General features: G+C 36.7%; 1 protein-coding gene across 1 annotated transcript in view; it reads left to right on the forward strand.

Annotated features, from left to right (window-relative positions):
- Nucleotides 1-20,721, forward strand: part of RYR2 (ryanodine receptor 2 (cardiac)) — an 826,801-nt gene that overhangs the window by 274,561 nt on the left and 531,519 nt on the right. The window contains exon 3 of the mRNA XM_010860117.1: nucleotides 17,884-17,988. Within this exon, the coding sequence (XP_010858419.1) occupies nucleotides 17,884-17,988 (105 nt within the window). The remainder of the gene's footprint in view (nucleotides 1-17,883; nucleotides 17,989-20,721) is intronic.

The following is a 20,721-nucleotide window of genomic DNA, read 5'->3' on the forward strand; positions in this document are numbered from 1 at the left end:
AGCGCTATTCATTGTTCAGTTGCTCCATCTTGTCTGACTCTTTGATTCCATGGTCTGCAGCATGCCAGGCTTCCCTGTCCTTCACTGTCTCCTGGAGTTTGCTCAAACTCATGTCCGTTGAGTCGATGATAGCATCCAACCATCTCATCCTCTGTCGCCCCCTTCTCCTTCTGCCCTCAATCTTTTCCAGCATCAGGGTCTTTTCCAGTCAGTCTGCTCTTCACATCAGGTGGCCAAAGTATTGGAGCTTCAGCATCAATCCTTCCAATGAATATTCAGTGTTGATTTTCTTTAGAATTGACTGAAAGTCCCAGGGACTTTCAGGAGTCTTCTCCAACACCACAGTTCGAAAGCATCAATTCTTCAGCACTCAACCTTCTTTATGGTCCAACTCTCACATCCATACATGACTACTGGAAAAACCATAGCTAGACGGACCTTTGTTTGCAAAGTAATGTCTCTGTTGTTTAATACACTGTCTAGGTATGCTAGAGAATATGCTTTGTCATAGCTTTCTTCCAAGGAGCAAGCATCTTTTAATTACATAGCTGCAGTCACCATCTGCATTAATTTTGGACCCCAAGACAATAGTCTGTCACTGTTTCCATACTTTCCCCATTTATTTGCCATGAAGTGCTGAGACCAGATGCCATGATCTTCATTTTTTGAATGTTGAATTTTAAGCCAACTTTTTCACTCTCCTCTTTCACCTTCATCCAGAGGCTCTTTAGTTTCGCCTTCTGCCATGAAGATAGTGTCGTCTGCCTATCCGAGGTTATTGATATTTCTCCCAGCAATCTTGTTTCCAGCTTGTGCCTCATCCAGCTGGGCATTTTGCCTGATGTACTCTGCATATAAGTTAAATTGACAGGATGACCGCATACAGCCTTGACGTATTCCTTTATCAATTTCAAACCAGTTCGTTGTTCCATGTTTGGTTCTGACTGTTGCTTCTTCACCTGTGTATGGATTTCTCAAGAGGCAGGTAATGTGGCCTGGTATTCCCATCTCTTTAAGACTATTAAGAATATTCAACAAAGCACATAAGAAGTAAGGTGTTATGGAGGGTAACACAGTCTTATTAAGTTACAAAGTAGCATGAATGATATGTTGTATACAAATAGGTATAATACGTGGCAATTTGGGTCATCAGGAGATGCTTCATGGATGGGATTGTAGTTGAGGTTGGAGTTGAATGATGAGTAGAAATTGGACAAAGGCCAAAGATAGGAAAATTAGATGTGTTTATGAAAAATAGAGAATTTATCTAATTTACTGTATTGTAGTAAGCATTTCAGAGAAGGCAATGGCACCCCACTCCAGTACTCTTGCCTGGAAACTCTCATGGAGAGAGGAGCCTGGTAGGCTGCAGTCCATGGGGTCGCGAAGAGTCGGACATGACTGAGCGACTTCACTTTCACTTTTCACTTTCATGCATTGGAGAAGGAAATGGCAACCCACTCCAGTGTTCTTGCCTGGAGAATCCCAGGGATGGGGGAGCCTGGTGGGAGGCTGTCTATGGGGTTGCACAGAGTCAAACACTACTGAAGCGACTTAGCAGCAGCAGCAGTAAGCATTTAGTGTAGGCTGGAAAATTAGGTTGGGTCCAGAGCATGAATACCAGATAGGGAAGATAGGTCTTAATTTATTAGACAATGAGATTCCCTTACCCCCAGCTTTATTGAGGTTGTAATTGACAAACAGTATAGATATTTGAGCTATAAAATGTGATGTTTTCATATATACATGTGAAATGTTACAACAATCAGGCTAGTTAACATATCCATAACTCACATGTTACAATTGCTTTTTAGGTGCTGAGAGCATTTAAGATTCACTATCTTAGTAAATTTCAAGTATGCAATCTAGTATTATGAACTATTACTGTGCTGTGCATTAGATCTGCAGAATCATTCATTTTGGATAACTGCAACTTTGTACTCCTTGCCCAACATCTCTCCTTTTCCTCTAATTCCCACCCCTTAGCAACAATCATTCCACTTCTTTTATGACTTTGACTGCTTTTGATTCCACATATAAGTGAGATTATACAGTATTTGTCTTTCTAAATCCAGTTTATTTCACTCAGCATAATTCCAGGTTCATTGATGTTGTCATTGAATGTTAGCATTTCTTTTTATTTTTTTAAATATTAATTTATTTAATTGGAAGCTAATTACTTTACAATATTGTATTGGTTTTGCCATACATCAAAGACTGAATAATATTCCATTCTATATAATACATTTTCTTTTTAAAATAAACAGGAGATGGTTGGATTCACACCTGACTTTTTTTTAAATATGCCTCCTTTGTTGTTGTTCCTCTGTTTCTGATTTTTCTTTTGTTAATAGTGTGGCATTTTAAAAACTTTTTTTTTTAAGTTTATATCTTTTCAGCTGTGCTCTTAATAGTTACTGTAGGGATTATAATATGCCTTATTTTAATTCATCATTGTAACTTCCAAGTCTGCTTCAGATTAATACTAATTTAATCCCAGCAAAATATAGAAACCTTACTCCACATAGCTTCATTCACTTTGTACTGTTATCATATATATGTCTATTTATTATATATGTACATATATATAATGCATTACCTCACATAATTACTTTTCTGTTTTTATGAGAACATTTAACACTTTCTCTCTTAGCAACTTTAAGGTATATAATATAGTTTTATTAACTGGAATTGCTGTGCTGTAGATTAGATCCTCAGAATTTACTCACCTTAAACTGGAAGTTTGTACCCTTTACAAGTATTTCCTCCTTTCCCCTGGTAATCACCATTGTAGTCTCTTGTTTCTGAGTCTCTGGCTTTTTAAAACATTCATATCATATACTATTTTTCTTTGTCTGATGTCTCATTTAGCACAACAACCTCAAACTCCATATTGTCATAAATGGCATTATTCTCTTCTTTCTCATGGCTGAATAATTCTCCATGGTTGGTGTGTGTGTGTGTATGTGTGTGTGTATAAATACATATATATATGTATATATGTATTTGTGTATATATATATATATTTCACATCTTTCTCCATTTACCGTTTATTCATTGATAGACACTTAGATTGTTCCCTTATCTTGGCTATTTTAAAAAATGTTGCAGTGAACATAGGACTGCAGAAATCTCTTTGAAGATTTTAGATCTGTATCCAGAAGTAGAATTAATGGATCATATGGTAGATTTATTTTTAATTTTTCTTTATACTGTTTTCCATAGTAGTTACACCAATTTAAGTTCCTACAAGAGTGTTAAAGTGTTTCCTTTCCTCTATGTCCAGCTGAGTGCTTGTTATTTCTTATCTTATTTTTTATAATAACCATTTTAACCGGTGTGAGGTAATATCTCATTGTGGTTTTGATTTGCATTTTCCTGATAATTAGTGAGGTAGAACACATTTTCTTATACCTGTTGACCATTTGTTTGTGTTCTTTGGGAAAATGTCTGTTCACTCTATCTGCCAGTTTTTAAACCAGGTTGTTTGCTATTGAGTTATATACATTCATTTTACATTTTGGGTATTTATTCCTTGCCAGAGATATGATTTACCTTTTCATTTTGTTGGTGTTTTTATTTACTGTGTAGAAGCTTTTTGCTTTGATGTAGCACCACTTATTTAGTTATTGCCTTTGCTTTTGGTGTCAAATTAAAAAAAAAAATATATTGCCAAGGTTAATGTCAAGGAGCCCCCCTGCCCCCATAGTCTTCTAGGAGTATTACACCTTCAGGTCTTACCTCCAGGTCTTTAAATGATCTTGAGTTGATTTTTTTTTCATTTTATTTATTTTTTTCCTCTTTTTTTAAAATTAATTAATTTATTTTACTTTACAATATTGAATTGGTTTTGCCATACATTGACTTGAATCCTCCATGAGTGTACATGTGTTCCCCATCCTGAACTCCCCTTCCACATCCCTCCCCATCCCATCCCTCTGGGTCATCCCAGTGCCCCCGAGCACCCTGTATCATGCATCAAACCTGGACTGGCAATTCGTTTCACATATGATCTTTTACATGTTTCAATGCCATTCTCCCATATCATCCTGCCCTCGCCCTCTCCCACAGAGTCCAAAAGACTGTTCAATACATCTGTGTCTCTTTTGCTGTCTTGCATACAGGGTTATCGTTACCATCTTTCTAAATTCCATATATATGTGTTAGTATACTGTATTGGTGTTTTTCCTTCTGGCTTACTTCACTCTGTATAATAGGCTCCAGTTTCATCCACCTCATTAGAACTGAGTTGATTTTTATGTGTGGTGTGTAAAATAGTGGTTCAGTTTCATTCTTTTACACGTGACCATACAATTTTCTTAGCACGACTTATTGAAGAGGTTATCCTTTCCCTATTTTGTATTCTTGGCTTCAGTGCTGTAGATGAATTGACTACATGTGCATGAATTTATTTCTGGATTTCTGTAATGTTTTATTAGTCTATGTGTCTTTTTCATGTTTTGATTACTATAACTGTGTAATGTACTTTAAATTTAGGAAGCATGAAGCCTTCAGCTTTCTTCTTTTTCAGGATAACCTTGGCTATTTGAGACCTTTTGTGGTTACATATAAGCTTTAGGATTGTTTGTTCTATTTGTGTGAAAAATGGATGAATTTTGACAGTGCTTGTATTGAACCTGGAGATCACTTTAGGTAGTTTAAGTATTTTTATAAGATACTTCTTCCAATCTTTGAGCCTAGAATATCTTTCTCTTTATTAGAAGAGTTTTGATGTGCATTTTAGGGTTTTTGATGTATAATATTAGGTCATCTGCTTATAGAAAGAGTTTTGCTTTTTCTTTTCAGCTTGAGTGCCTTTTATTTTTCTTTCCTTCTTGCTTTGGTTAGGACTTTCAGTATTATTATGAATGAAAGTGGTGAGAGTGGACATTCTTGTAAGGCAACTGTGGTAGCAATAAATTCTCCATCATTTTTTTATCTTGGAATGTCTTCATTTTAATTAATGTGTGAAAAATTGTTTAGCTCTATATTGAATTTTGGGTTGACAACTATTTTCTTTCAATTCTTTGAATAAGTCATCAACTGCCATCTGTTCTTTCTTGATTCAGATGAGAAGTCAGCAATTAATCATATTGTGATGAGTAATTTTTTGTCTTGCTGCTTTAAATATTTCCTTTTTGTTTTTCTCTTTGACTTTCAGCAGTATGAATGTTTTTCATTAAATTTTGGCAGCTTTTGGCTTTTATTTATTCAAATATATTTTCTTTTCTTTTATTTCTTTCCTATTCTTCTGGGAATCCATTACATTTACATTGATATTATTCCATAGGGTTTTGAGGCTTAATTGTTTTTTCCCACTGTATACTTCCAATTGAATAATTTTTGTTGAATGATCTTTAAGTTCACTGAAGTTCACTTTTTCCTTTTATTTTAAATCTGATGCTGGACCCCTCTAATATATTTGTCATTTAAGTTATTATACTCAAATATAGAATTTCCATTTATTCCTATTTGTATAATTAATATGTCTTTATTGAACATTTCTATTCATTGATTCATTATTATCATACTTTATTTCTTTAAACATTTTTTTTTCTTTCAGTTCTTTAAATATGTTCCTGCTTAGTCGCTAAGTTGTGTCCAACTCTTTGTGACTCCTTGGACTGTAGTCCACCAGGCAAGAATACTGGAGTGGGTTGTCATTTTCTTCTCCAGACTTTAAATATATTTATGTTTAAAGTTTTCTCTGAAGTCTTTATCTGCTAACTCCAGCGTCTGGGGACACTCACTGACCACTTCTCTTGAATATTTTTTCTCTCAGTAAGTATAGGTTATACTTGTGCCTACATTTTTAAAAGAAATTATGAGAATTTCTCCTTACAGCTGAGTGAGGATGATTTTAAAAATGTAGCTTATAAATCTTTTTATCTTTCCCAATTTGATCCTTGAACATAGAAAGTGTCAGTAGAAAGTGTCAGAAGTCAGCTTTCATACATCATATACACAGCTGCTGTAGTTATCATTCTTAAATTATTATTTGTGTTACCAGTAGCCCACTTCTGGTCTAAATTATGTGCTGGGGGGAATGGAATTTTTGATTACTCAAATTGTATTGGTATCCTTTTATCTTAAGCTACATGTTTGTAAATTACATGGATTAATAGGACTCTTGAGTATGTCCAGATCACCTAACATTATTTCAGGTTAGGTATCACAAACACAGCTGAAGTATCTACTTGTTTTTTAACTGTACTATATACCTCTCTCTTGTCAAGATTTTTCAATCAGAAAGTATTACATCACTGGTTGACATAATGCCTCACATCTTCAGGCAACAAAGGAATAATCCCTTTATCCAGATATACCCACAGGGCATCACCTAAGGAGGATCACTATTTTAATGCCTTAAACTTTTGCTTTTGCTAGTACTTTCCCAAGAAGCTCATACTGGGTAATGAACTTAGGAACTGTCCCTTAAGCCAAAGTCTTAGAGTTTGGGGGTATTTGTGGCTTTAATTCTGTGTGTGGGTTCTTCTAGGGTGTTTGCACTGTTACATTGAGGTTTGATTTATCGATAATAAAACTGTTATGACAAATGTACAGGAAAACAAAATGAAAAAAAAAAAAAAAGCTGGTAATTAGGGTACCTTGACGGGGACAATGTGATATATGGGTTTTGGGCTAAGGAAATATGCCTCTTAATAGTTTCTAGTTTAAATCAAGTCATTTAATTTTCTGAGTCACCATTTACTCAATTCCGAAGTGATAGTAATACTTGTAGAGTTTTGATGAGATTTAGGACTTAGCACACAGAGGGCACTTGACAAGTTATATATAGCCGTTATTATTTACATAATTGTGTCTACATGGCTATTTCCTACGTTCTTAAAGCTATGTAGAAAATCCGTGCAAGTGGAGTTCCTGGTAGGAATTCCGAGGCGTTGACTGTCTCCATCTGAGTCTGCTTGGAGTTTCGGTTTTGAGATTTCGAGTGATATTACTGACATGATTCCAGTTTAATTTGTTCAGACTGATGCTGAGTAATTAAGTTAGCCCTTGCCATTTTAAATTAATTTAGATGAAATTATCCAGCACACTTTCACAGAATGAGATGCCTGCAAAGAGTGAGATGGCTGTATGGTTATGCCTAATAAATTTGCACTGTATTACATTGTTAATTAAATTTGAAGACATCATCTCATCACCTGCATAACTTGATGTGGAAGCCATGATTATTGTTTTCACTTCCCACCCTCCTTTGGATTTTTTTTAGTGCTCTAGCTAAATTAGAACCTGTTGATTGCCCTTAGCCACAAGGTAGTGTGAGTTGTTCCCTATTCTTTAAGCAGATTTTGAGATAAGGCGGTATGGATTTTGTGACAGAGGTCATATGTCAGATGATTAGGTTGGCCAGGTTACAGTAAAAATTATTTTTTTCCCAAATATTTCAGGAAATGAGCTAATGAATAGGTTCTACCCAAATCTCTCTCTCTCTCTCTTTTTTTTTTTTTGCAAATCTCCACAGGAACATCTCTATGGATCATTGGAAATTCTCGGTGGGGGAATCTGCCAAGTTTGATCATTGTTTGTGGCACACTGGGTTCTTGCAGGGAGCAAGGCTGAGATGTCACAGACTCTGATATCTGACAAATACTTAGGACATATGTTATTTCTGCCATAATTATTTTTGTATACTTGATATCATGACTCTGCCAATTATTTATTGTATACATGTGTAATAAACATGTATGTATTTCGCTAATTCTTTAAAAAAGACTCTTGAATAGACTGAAACATTGCTCCAAAGTAATCTGTGGGTACTTCCACTGATTGATTTGTTTTTGTGGTTTCTGTATTCATCCATTTATTTAGCTGGTTCCTCAGCTCTAAACTCTGAATTTAATGGTGAAGCTCCATAGCTTTTTAACATCAGATTTCTCAAATTTGAGCCCAACTTCATGGAACATCATTGACATATATGACTGGAAGTTATGTGCTTTACATGTAAATTAGATAAGTGGGCCATTATCTAGAGTGTGGAGAGTTGGCTTATTAAGTTTTTATTGAGCTTGTGACAGATATAGGGTTGACTTATCAGTGTTTGAAAGCAGGAGGCCGTATCCAATGAATCATTAGTAGCACATGTGAATTTTAATAGACTCTTGCATATCATTTTGAGGCTTAATTCATAGCAGAAGTCTTTCCTCAGTTTCTCTTTGAATGTCTTGCTTTCAAAATGCCTTATATGTGGTTCTCACCAACAGTGACTTCTACTTAAGATACATGTGAACAGCCGTGATAAGAGAACAGACTGTATGATTTCAATACCCTCAGACCATGAAATTTTTGCATCTTGTTTTATATCTCTGGTTATAGTTCCAGTGTCTCCTGGTTTGTAGTCTATGGGAACTTAGAATTTATATCCTGCTGTTGTGTGAAAATTATATAAATCTTAATTGTGCTGAATAGGTTCATAGTGCTTTTCAGGTCTATTATATCCTTCTACTTTTTTGTCTATTCATTCTATTAATTTTTGAGAGTTTAATATTGAAACTCCAAAAATCTTAATTTATCTATTAAAAAAATAATTGTAATATATAGTAAAACTATGTGTAACTTTGTTCTGTATTTTCCAAATCTCCTGAAAATGTGTTATCATACTTCCATAATTTAAAAAATAAAAAGATACATGTGAACATGATTGACCTAATACAACATTCCTGTTACAATATACAAAAGAAGTCATGCAGGGTAGAATGTCAAACTAGGATATCTCTAGATTTGCACTGTCATATTTGAGTCAGCTGCATGTTAAAATAATTAGAAAAATAAGGTAGACTGACATATCTACTTAATATTATGTTTAATAAGATTATATTACAAAAGATGTATGCCAAGGAGAAAATATGAACACTGAGCAAATCATATGGACCCCTATTAATTCACTAGGGAGTTTCATAGTTAACTGCTAAATTTGCAGGCTGTGACTCTTTATCCTGGTGGTGTACTGTCAGTTAACCTGCTTTACCTGCTAATAGAGCCTTTCCCCTGTGGACCAGTGTTCTTAACAATGCCACTTAGAATGACTTGAGCTTTTCTGAGGGGATCCAAAGCCTTGAGACCTGTGGAAACCCAGACATATTAGTTTTATCTCTTACTGTCACATTTAACCTTGTCTTTGAAAAAGCTGATCTCAGAAAGAATTTATCCTGTGATTGAAACAGGGTACATATATCCTTCTTTAAGGAAATCTTCTGTTAATGTTTGGTGCAAAATGATGAAGAGAAAAAGAATATGACAAGAAAACTGCCCAGAACTATGGACTCCTATGGAATGTGTGAACGTCTGGTGATATTCACTTTCCTAGTCTGGGGAAATGTTGTGATTAGAATTTTGAAAACATAAAGCAGAAAATGTGAACTAAGATTTTCCTTATATCCAATTTGATATTTCTTTTCTACAGTATTCCATGTATTAATAAGTCAGTGGAATACAGCACCACAATTATATTGGAATTGTGGTATATGTAAACATTTTAGAGGATATTTTGCCCCATATGGTGGATGTAATTTTGCTTGGTTCTTGTCTTCAGATAGCAACTTAAACAATAGCAATGACAACTCTGTTTTTTAGAGAAATCTGATATCTCCATAGTTCGTGGACAAGTTGGCCTCAGTGGTTATTGTGTCTTGCCAAAGGCCACTCAGCAGATGGGTGGCTGAGAAAAAACAAACCTGCATCAGCTTCAGACCATCTGTTCCGCTCCAGAGAACACCGTCTTCACATTTCTTGGTAGAAGACCAACTTTTGTCTTAATTTATATCTCTGTGTTTCTGAGTTTCCATTGTGAGATACATTTTTAATTAGGCTGAGAAAATGATTTTATCGGCATTTTCTGTTTGCAGTGCATTGATTTTCTTATTTGCTTCAGAACTGTTCTTTGAAGCATAGTTGAGTATATTGCCACTTAGGGATGGGGAAACTCAGGCTGATTTACCTAGAGTCCTTTGCCTGGTTATGCATTGAGTCAGAATCCCATGTTCTTTGGTATGGTGCCCTGCCTGTTTCCTTATGCTATTAAACTATCAAAATTTAATACCTCATTAATTTTCAAAATACATTTTGATAAATCTCTGTGTTACTCTGAAGGTTATTTGGTGCATGACTTCAGTTAATTGTGTGACACAGAAAGGTAAATTTGCTTGTTTTCATATTAGAATCCTAAGATTATGAAAAAAAACAAAAACCCAAAGTAAAGATCTGCCATTAAGGCTGTAACTACTGTGTCCCTGTCTAGACATTTGCATAATTTTCCAGAAAGAGGTAAAATCGTAGCTTGAGGTCAACTCATCTAACATTGAGCACTTTCTTTTGTAAGTCACTGTTTTAGGCTGGTGATGCAGGGTGGGAGGGTGAAGGTCCAAGTTGAATAACAATGTTGCATGGTATTAAACTTGAACCAGTCTTTGATCCAGTCTTCAGGAGGAATATGGTTTATCTAGATTCTTTAGGGGTCATGAAGAATGAAGTAAATAGAGATCTATTAACAGTGATCTTCAATATATATTAGTAAGTTAAAATTTGTAATTGACATAAAGTGAGCCCATTAATGGGTAAAGCCAGTCTTTGTTTTTCAGTTGCTCAGTCGTGTCTTGACTGTTCGCAACCCCGTGGACTGCAGCAGTCCAGGCCGCTCTCCTGGAGTTTGCTCAAACTCATGTCCATTGAGTCAGTGATGCCATCCAACCATCTCATCCTTTCTCATCCCCTTCTCCTGCCTTCAGTCTTTCCCATCATCAAGGTCTTTTCTAGTGAGTCGACTCTTCACATCAGGTAGCCCAAGTACTGGAAATTCAGCATCAGTCCTTCCAATGAATATTCAGGGTTGATTTCCTTTAGGATTGACTGGTTTGATCTCCTTGCTGCCCAAGAGAATTCTCAAGAGTCTTATACAGCACCACAGTTCGAAAGCATCAATTCTTTGGCACTCAGCCTTCCTTATGGCCCAACTATCTCATCCATACATGATTACGAGAAAAACCATAGCTGTGACCAGACAGACTTCTGTTGGCAAAGTAATATCTCTACTTTTTAATTTGCTCTCTAGATTTGTCATTGCTTTTCTTAAAGGGAGCAAGCATCTTTTAATTTCATGGCTGCAGTCACCATCCACATTGATTTTGGAGCCCAATAAAATAAAGTGTGTCACTGTTTGCATTGTTTCCCCATCCACTTGCCATGAAGTGATGGGACCAAATGCCATGATCTTCATTTTTTGAATGCTGAATTTTAAGCCAACTTTTTTCAATCTCCTCTTTCATCTTCTTCATGAGACTCTTTAATTCCTCTCTGCTTTCTGCCATAAGAGTGGTGTCATCTGCCTGTCTAAATTTTGATATTTCTTCCTACAATCTTGATTCCAGCTGTGCTTCATCCAGCTTGGCATTTCGCATGATGTCCTCTGCATATAAGTTACATAAGCATGGTACATGCTTATTGATGTACAATATACAGCCTTGACGTACTCTTTTCCCAACTTGAAACCAGTCCATTGTTCCATGTCTGGTTCTAACTGTTGTTTCTTGACCTGCATACGGGTTTCACAGGAAGCACAAAGGTGATCTGATATTCCCATCTCTTTAAGAATTTTATTTTTTTAAAAAAACATTGTTTATTTGGCTGCATCAGTTACTAGTTTCTAAGTTACACCATATGGGATCTTTGTCACATTATAAGGGAGCTTTCTTGTGGTGCATGAACTCTAACAGCATGTGGGCTGTTAAGTTGTAGCATGTGGTCTCAGAGTTTTGGTCTTGGCTCAGTTGCTCCACAACATGTGGGATCTTCAATCCCCAACCAGGAATCGAACCTGTACCTCCTGTACTGCAAGGCAGATTCTCAACAATGGGGCACTGAGAAAGTCCCCAATCTATATACTTCTATGTGAACATGCATTTGTATGTAAATGTGTAGAAAAAGGCTTGGAAAGATAAACATCCAAAACCTCATCCAATTCCTATGTAGAAGGGAGTTTATGAACAATTAAGTTTAGAAAGTGAGAATTAAAAAAAAAATTCAGTATTTGAATTTTCACCAAAAATGCTTTTATATTTGATTTTATTGTTTTCCATTGATGGATACCTGGAGCTGGATATTTCACACTAAGGAAGAAAATATAAGCAAAGGAATCAACATCTTTAAATGGAGTGGTTTGTTAGTATGCAATTTTTACATGGTGAAAACAAGAGAGGTAGTCTGTAGTGGCCTGTGCTCAGTTGCTTTGGTCATGTCCAACTCTCTGAGACTCTGTGAACTGTATCCTGCCAGGTTCCTTTGACCATGGGGTTCTCCAAGCAAGAATACTGGAGTGGGTTGCCATTCTCTTCTCCAGGAGATCTTCCTGACCGAGGGATAGAACCTGTTTCCTGTGTCTGCTGCATTGCAGGCAGATTCTTTACCTGTTGAGCTACCTGGGAAGCCCCCTACAGTGGCTAATTTAGTCCCAAATTATTGCTTACAGTTAGGTCAAGGCAGTGACATGTTTCAATAGGCTTGTACATGAGTTAGGCAGATATATCCATGGATGCCAGATGGTTTGATGTATACCTCAGTTAAAAACCTAATTGATTTTACATTCACTCTCCAGTGCCAACAAAGCCAGATGCTCTGTTGTGGTTATTCTTGGAAATTGTTTTTGTCCCGTAAGATCATGTCGTATTTGTCAGGTGGAGGAGAATGGGGACCAGTTTGTGTTTTAAAAAGAATAAAAGGTACACAGCCATACTGCTTGCTTGTTTGTTACTTTTGCCAAAGAACTCCTATCCTGATTAAATTGATCTTGTCTCTATATGAAAAGCATTATGAACCTACTGTCTGCCTGCTTTGGGTTCTGGGCAGCCTAGATCGACATTAAGACAGACTGAAGTATATACTTTTCTCTGGTTTAATTTTGTATGACAAATAAGTGTAATGCTTAAGAGGCAGGTAGGTGTACAGATTGAGTGGTAGTTCTCTTTCATGTTCCCATGCGGTCTGTTTTGAAGCACCTAGAAGGTAAAGCATATATTGCATAAGGATTTATTTTATGATTTGGGAGCATACTCATTGGAAGGGCAAGTAAAGTTCTTTAAAACTGAAGTTCTAAAAATTAATTTTCGCAGTAATTAGACTTGAGGGGAAAAAAAAAAAAAAACCTAAAGAAAAGATGGTGACTTGCAAATGCTTGTGAATTGAAGTTCCCAGTACAGATATATTGACTGTTTTACTTTATCTCTTATGCTTGATGTTAGGAGTCATTTTGATTTGGGGCCATTTAGTTGGTGTTTAATTCATGGATGAGACCGTTTATTTTCCTCTGACAACTTCATTTTGGGGAAGTGGTAAAAGGTCTTAATATAAATGCTATCAGTTCAGTTCAGTTCATTCACTCAGTCGTGTCCAACTCTTTGCAACCCCATGAATCGCAGCACACCAGGCCTCCCTGTCCATCACCAACTCCCGGAGTTCACTCAAACTCACGTCCATCGAGTCAGTGATGCCATCCAGCCATCTCATCCTCTGTCATCCCCTTCTCCTCCTGCCCCCAATCCCTCCCAGCATCTGGGTCTTTTCCAATGAGTCAACTCTTCGCATGAGGTGGCCAAAGTACTGGAGTTTCAGCTTCAGCATCATTCCTTCCAAAGAAATCCCAGGGCTGATCTCCTTCAGAATGGACTGGTTGGATCTCCTTGCAGTCCAAGGGACTCTCAAGAGTCTTCTCCAACACCACAGTTCAAAAGCATCCATTCTTCGGCGCTCAGCGTTCTTCACAGTCCAACTCTCACATCCATACATGACCACTGGAAAAACCATAGCCTTAACTAGACGAACCTTTGTTGGCAAAGTAATGTCTCTGCCTTTGAACATGCCATCTAGGTTGGTCATAACTTTCCTTCCAAGGAGTAAGCGTCTTTTAATTTCATGGCTGATAGTATGATTTAAAAAATTCAGGGTTATTTGAAGAAATATACATCTAAATGAAGGAATATTTTTAGTAGTTTACTTTAAAAAGTATACAAGTTTTGGTAATGATTCTTTTGCTTAAAACAACCAGACCATTTTTCTTCAGAGCAAAAGAAACAGATAAGAGTGCAAAGCTGTCATTTGTATTGTTCAAAATTTTCCTGTAAGGGGTAAACATTTTTTGTTTCTACACTGCTCAGCCTTTCTGTTACCCTTGTGTGTTTTGTGGGGAGTTGTGGGCGGCGGGGAGGCGGGGGGTGGGGGAGAGAGGGAGAGAGGGAGAGAAAGATAGCTCGGAAGCAAGAAAAGCCTAGAGTTTGTGTGAGAGAACTTCCTTTGCTGATTATCTGTTCATTTATTCCTGTTAACTCTCGCTATCTGTTATGAGCATGCCAGTCTAAAAATATGAATTTGGTTGGCAGGATTATTTCATTTCAAATTCATGTGATTTTCAAGTTTCTTTAAAATAAATGTAAGATATTTCAGTGATTCATACTTTAACATTTTGATTAAAGTGAAACAGGAAGCAATTTAAATATACCCAAGATGTAAACTCTTCAATATGACCAGAAAGTGCCTTTTCTTGAAAATACCGGAACACTTTAGGTGTTACGAACAGGTGCATAGTTAATACTTTGTGTTTTCAAACACTATTTCTCTAAAGTAGAGTTCACTTAAGAACCAATTTTAAGAAATGAGTGGTGCTTCATAAATGCCATAAATGGGGAGAAATGACAGTATGCAAAACTAATGACAGTAGCTCACTTATTTTGTGTCTTGTTACGGTGTTAACACTACGATAAGGTCTTTGCTTAGATCATCTCATTTATTTTTTCACAGCATCTCTATGAGGATGATATAATTACTATCCCATTTCTCAGGGAAGGAAAGTAAAGATTATAAAAGTTAAGAACTCTTAAGTAGTAAGGCCTAGATTTTAGCTTTGGTTGTCTGTTTATAGAATCCAGTCTTTTAACTATTATACTGATGCTAAAGTAATTCATGAATATGTGTCTGAAATCAGTTCAGTGGTAAGTTGGCAATGGCTCTTACAGATTTCTGAGAGCTGATTATTACATATTTAATGTGAGCTGATTAGTAAACTTTGATACTTTGAAATCAGCCATCATTGGAGTATTTATACCACAGTATTTTATTTACACCACTGCAAATCAAGACTTTTTTTTTTTTTTGAGACATTAGTTCACCCGCACACCATTTCTTAACATAGTTCTCTATCAGTGCTATTTGTCAAAATGTAACTTCCAAACTCTCAGAGTTTAAGTGGATATGAATGGATTAAACAATCAGTTTTTTCCAGTAGCATTTGTTTTAGTGTGATAAATTGTTATTAATATAGTTATAACTGAGAATATTAAATTTAAAAGACCTTATCCTGAATTTCAGGGTGGAAGAGAGTCTGTTTCCTAGCTTCCAGTCTTTCATCTGAGGATTTTTGGAAAGCCCTTGTCTAGCTGACTGCTGTCAATGGAAATAATCAGTAAACAGTCCATAATAGAAGTAGATAAGAGTTGTAGTTGAGTCACACTGACGACTATAGCTTGGAAGCCATAGATTCAAGGAGCATCTGAACTGTCTTCTGCTAGACTACAAAGTAGGGGAGGCTTATATAGGCAAAACCCACAGAGTTACATAAGTTTGTCAGTTATAATTGGATTGGCAGAAGGTAAGGATGCATGTTAAACCAGGATTGGTTAAGGGCTGAAATGGTTGAATAGTTACATGAGGAGACCATGAGACTGTAAAGGTGCAGCTGGCAGCTACTAATAGATCTTGTTTTGACCATGACTGGTGGCATCCTGAATCTGATACCGTTCAGAAAATTCAGGTCCTCCGTAATACAGGAATGTGTCTAAAACCACATCCACAGTGGCCAACCTAGCCCCATTTTGAATGCCTGAACCACAGTTTTATATCTTCTCAGAACAAAAGACGAACACCAAATATGATGACAGGGGATATACCCCTTCTAGGTTTCTAAAGAGAATGATTAGCTCAAATGCAGCAAATCAGCGTGAACCTTGGTGTCTGGGCCCCAAAGCTCATCACTGAAGGAGTACTAGCATTAGGAATGTAGGAAGTGGGGACATTTATCTCTGTCTTCCAAATGGACATTTATCCTTATCTAAGCAATCTGGTAAATGCAGTTTTTAAAAATGGTTAAAGAAGATGTACAATGCCTGTTTGGTAGACCATAAGACAAGCTGTTGTGGTTAAAATAAAGTGCAAGACAAATGTTGTATAAACCAGAATGACTTCCCCATACCTCAGTAAGGAAAACTTCTTTCAATTACTGTGGAGTATAAAAGCAGTGGCTGCACCCAGATTTGAGAGATTCTTTTGACTACCAGCCGAGATAGTCTGAGGAGAAATGAAAGAAAGTTGGGCTGGAAGGGAGGCACACAGAAACATGTGATAAAGGGTAGAGGAAATCAGAAAAGTTTATTCAAAAACAAAACATGGGTGCCAAGAAGGCTTGTGGGGTATGAGGAAACCTAGTGATTATGTTTCTTTTTTCCATAAAATAATTTAAACTCCTAGAACCCTAGTACTTAATCTTTCCTTGAAACCTGAAAGCATCATTCTCTGCTGATAAGGATATTTTTATTGGTAGTGATTCAATTTAATAAATACTTCAACACTGTAAATTGTAATTTTGAGGCACTGAATCAGGTTATGAATTTATCCTCCTAATATTCTTTTTAGGAAGACATATTCTTGCTTGTGTTTTGTGTTTAGTGTATTTATAATGTTCTTCTGTTAAGAAAATGCTAGCTTGAACATCTTAATTGAACAGCTGCATTGCCTACTGGATCCTGCTTCTCTAAAACAAAGGTGTGCATGATTGATAACATATTTGTTCCTGATTGGGATAGTACTGTCTAACTTGGCAGTCACTTCCCACCCTGTTTCATTTGTCTCCTTGGTAGTTACTTTTTGGGATTTTCAGAATTTATGGGGTTATTACTTGATTGAAGTGGAAGTTTATGGAAGGACATAGAAAAAAAGGATTGACCAAATAAAGCAATACATACACACCAAATAAAAGTCAAACTATTGCATACAAAGTTAGAAGCTAGATATGATATCCAACTTGAGTAAGACAGGGTAATTTTGGATAAAAACAAGCCTATGTAAATGAATATTTTATACCAATTCATTTTTATATTTGCTCGTTGGAAGGACTGATACTAAAGCTGAAACTCCAATACTTTGGCCACCTAATGCGAAGAGCTGACTCATTGGAAAAGACTCTGATGCTGGGAGGGATTGGGGGCAAGAGGAGAAAGGGACGACAGAAGATGAGATGGCTGGATGGCATCACTGACTTGATGGACGTGAGTCTGAGTGAACTCCGGGAGTTGGTGATGGACAGGGAGGCCTGGTGTGCTGCAATTCATGGGGTAGTGAAGAGTTGGACACGACTGAGCGACTGAACTGAACTGAACTGAACTTCACTACTGAGTGAAGTCCTTTTAGTTTTTATCAACAAGCTACTTGATAAATTAGAAATGAATGCTTGGGAGTCAGAGAAATCTGGCTTTTTGGTCCCAGCTTGAAAAATCTAGTAATAAAAATCTCTAGTTTCTTATCCACCCAGTAATGTTATTGTAGATGACCATGAGTGTTATTGATAAAGCTTTGAGTGCAGTGCCTAATTAGAGTAGGCACTCAGTAAATGGTAGCTGTAGTTATCCACTGGTTAAAACACGGTTTAAGTGTGAGTGGTGTAGAGAGTATATTTGGATGATTTGGGAGCTCATGTCAGAGAACTTACAAGTATTCTCTCTTTCTGTGAAAGAAGCTGAAGTATCACAAGGTAAGTTTGGGTCTGGATGACTGAAGGTGATGGTGATGATGATGGTGATGGTGATGGTGGCTTTCCCTCTTTCCTCACAGAATGTCCCTCCCGACCTCTCCATCTGCACCTTCGTGCTGGAGCAGTCCTTGTCTGTCCGGGCCCTGCAGGAGATGCTGGCTAACACTGTGGAAAAGTCTGAAGGGGCAAGTACTTAATTTATGTAGGCTGGCAGTATTTTAAAGAACTCAGCTATTATATAAATGATTTCTTCACAGGTTTTGGAGATGTTCTTTTGACTGAAATAAGTCAATGCTGTTTAGTTCTGATTTTCTTGTTTGCCTTTCTGCTTTATCCAGGAGATCTGGTGATGTTTTAAATAACTAAAAAAACAACAACAACAACAACAACAACAAACCCATCCATAGGGTAATCTGTGTCCTTGAACCTCATGCTTATTTCAGTAGTTAAAGCAGAATCTCTTTCTTTGAGCATTTCTTACATTTTCAGAGCTGTTATTTTGACTCTTTCAATTAATTGCTTTATGCATGGCTGTCATTAATCTTTATTTCCTTCTCAAATGCCTCTAACCATGTGACTATGTTCTAAGCTTCTTTATGGCAAGTAAAATTTCATGGCACTCATATATTTGAAGTAACGAAATTATGGTGTTACAGCTTTAATCAGTTGTAATTTTGCAAATAGCTAATCATTTTCTTCTGAAAATTGAGATTTTTATTCTGTTGCCAAATGCAGACATTTTTCTTTGAAAGCTTATTTGGTAATTTAAATTATGTTCCATTCTATGGTGAGTGATTCTGGGCTACTACCCATTCTTAGCTAATTCATTAAATTTTAGAGTTAAGCAGGAGGGTGTTGGTCAAATTTTTGTTTCCTATGTATGTGTTTGCTTGTTGCTGTAATTACTGCAGTATATATTTTAATAAACTATACTATTTCCAGGAATGAACTGAACATATTTATTTGCGATTATTGGTCCATGTGTTGCTGTTTTTGTTGTTAATCATTGCTGTGGTTTGGATACGTAAAGAGATTAAAAAATGATAATAAACCATTTAACAGAAAATGAATGATAAATTCTGATGTGATATATTTTCATTAGCCTTGTAGTTTTTTAAATTTTAGTATCACACAGGTAGGACTTTAATTGCCTTGTGCATTAATTTTAAATTAATTTAAAATGTTAATACTATATCACATGTATGTATATATGGAAGAGACACTTTAGTGATTTTTCTTTGATATTAGAGTAACAGCTTATTTTTTAAAAGATCCAACTATGTTATGCATATTTAATTTTTCAAGTACATTTTTGGTTACAACAGTGTGAAATTACAGTATTAAACTACATGAAGTTTAAAAAATTGTTTTTCCTTATATTAATGCAGTGCTTTTGGAGTAGAGTTGAATTAAAGCCTTTCTCAGTTCAACTAGTTTTCTTTCTACCTGGATAACCAACCCCTCTTGGGTTTTAAACCTCACTGAGGCATGCTGCTGCTGCTGCTAAGTTGCTTCAGTCGTGTCCAACTCTGTGTGACCCCATAGATGGCAGCCTACCAGGCTCCCCTGTCCCTGGGATTCTCCAGGCAAGAATACTGGAGTGGGTTGCCATTTCCTTCTCCAATGCATGAAAGTGAAAAATGAAAGTGAAGTCGCTCAGTCGTGTCCAACTCTCAGCGACCCCATGGACTGCAGCCTACCAGGCTCCTCTGATTATGGGATTTTCCAGGCAAGAGTACTGGAGTGGGGTACCATTGCCTTCTCCACTCACTGAGGCATATCTGCTTTGAAATTCCAATCTGTCTTTATGAAGGAAAATTCTTTTCCTTTTGCATGAGCATCTAGAAAAGCATGTATTGTCATTTCACTTATCTTTATAGATACCAACTTATGATTAAATTACCATAAAATTTTCAGGTTGCTAAGCTGCTTTTTCTAAATTTAAACTCTTGATAAGAGGTTTTATCTCCCCAGAATCTGGGGAATGGATTAGGCAAGCTCTCAAATTATCTGTGTATATAGAACGTGTTGAAAATACTATTTTTTGACTTATTGAAGATACTCATTAGTTAGAATTTCTGCCCCCCAAATATATTTATTTAGCTTAATTTTGAGTTGTTCTCCTCTAGAAAGCTTCTGTCAGAGATAACATGATAATTTATGTGATATGTGGAAAATCATTTATAAAGCCCCGTGTAGCTACCATTAGACATTCATTCTTAAATGAAAATTGAGAAAAAACAGCTTCAGAAAAGGAAAATATTTCATTGAGCCAAATCTCACTTTCACACTAGGAAGAACCACTGTCCAGTGACTCAGAAGATATTATATTTGGGGGAAAGAAAATGCTTTCTTAGACTATAGGAGAGTTTTGATTGTACCTGGGAGTGATGTTCAGGCTACCCAGATGGTGCTAGTGGTAAAGAACCTGCCTGCCAATGCAGGAGATGTAAGAGTGATAATCAAAATATTTCATAACTACTTTGGCACAGGCATCAATTATTCAGAGTGGAACTCAGCTGGAATGATTGAGTCAGGATTCTGGCAAGATTTGGGGGTTAGTCTGAGCAATTTGGGGGTATTCTGGAGGAGTCATGGGCTGGTCAGAATTAGGGAACAATGGCACCCCACTCCAGTACTCTTGCCTGGAAAATCCCATGGGCGGACAAGCCTGGTAGGCTGCCGTCCATGGGGTCACTAAGAGTCGGACACGACTGAGCGACTTCACTTTCACTTTTCACTTTCATGCATTGGAGAAGGAAATGGCAACCCACTCCAGTGTTCTTGCCTGGAGAATCCCAGGGACGGGGGAGCCTGGTGGGCTGCCATCTATGGGGTTGCACAGAGTCAGACACGACTGAAGCGACTTAGCAGCAGCAGCAGCAGGGACTTGGGGCTGAGGTTATTCACTAGGAGAG

Source organism: Bison bison, unplaced genomic scaffold, assembly GCF_000754665.1.
Source record: "Bison bison bison isolate TAMUID 2011002044 unplaced genomic scaffold, Bison_UMD1.0 scf7180017864462, whole genome shotgun sequence".
NCBI classification, from domain to species: domain Eukaryota; kingdom Metazoa; phylum Chordata; class Mammalia; order Artiodactyla; family Bovidae; genus Bison; species Bison bison.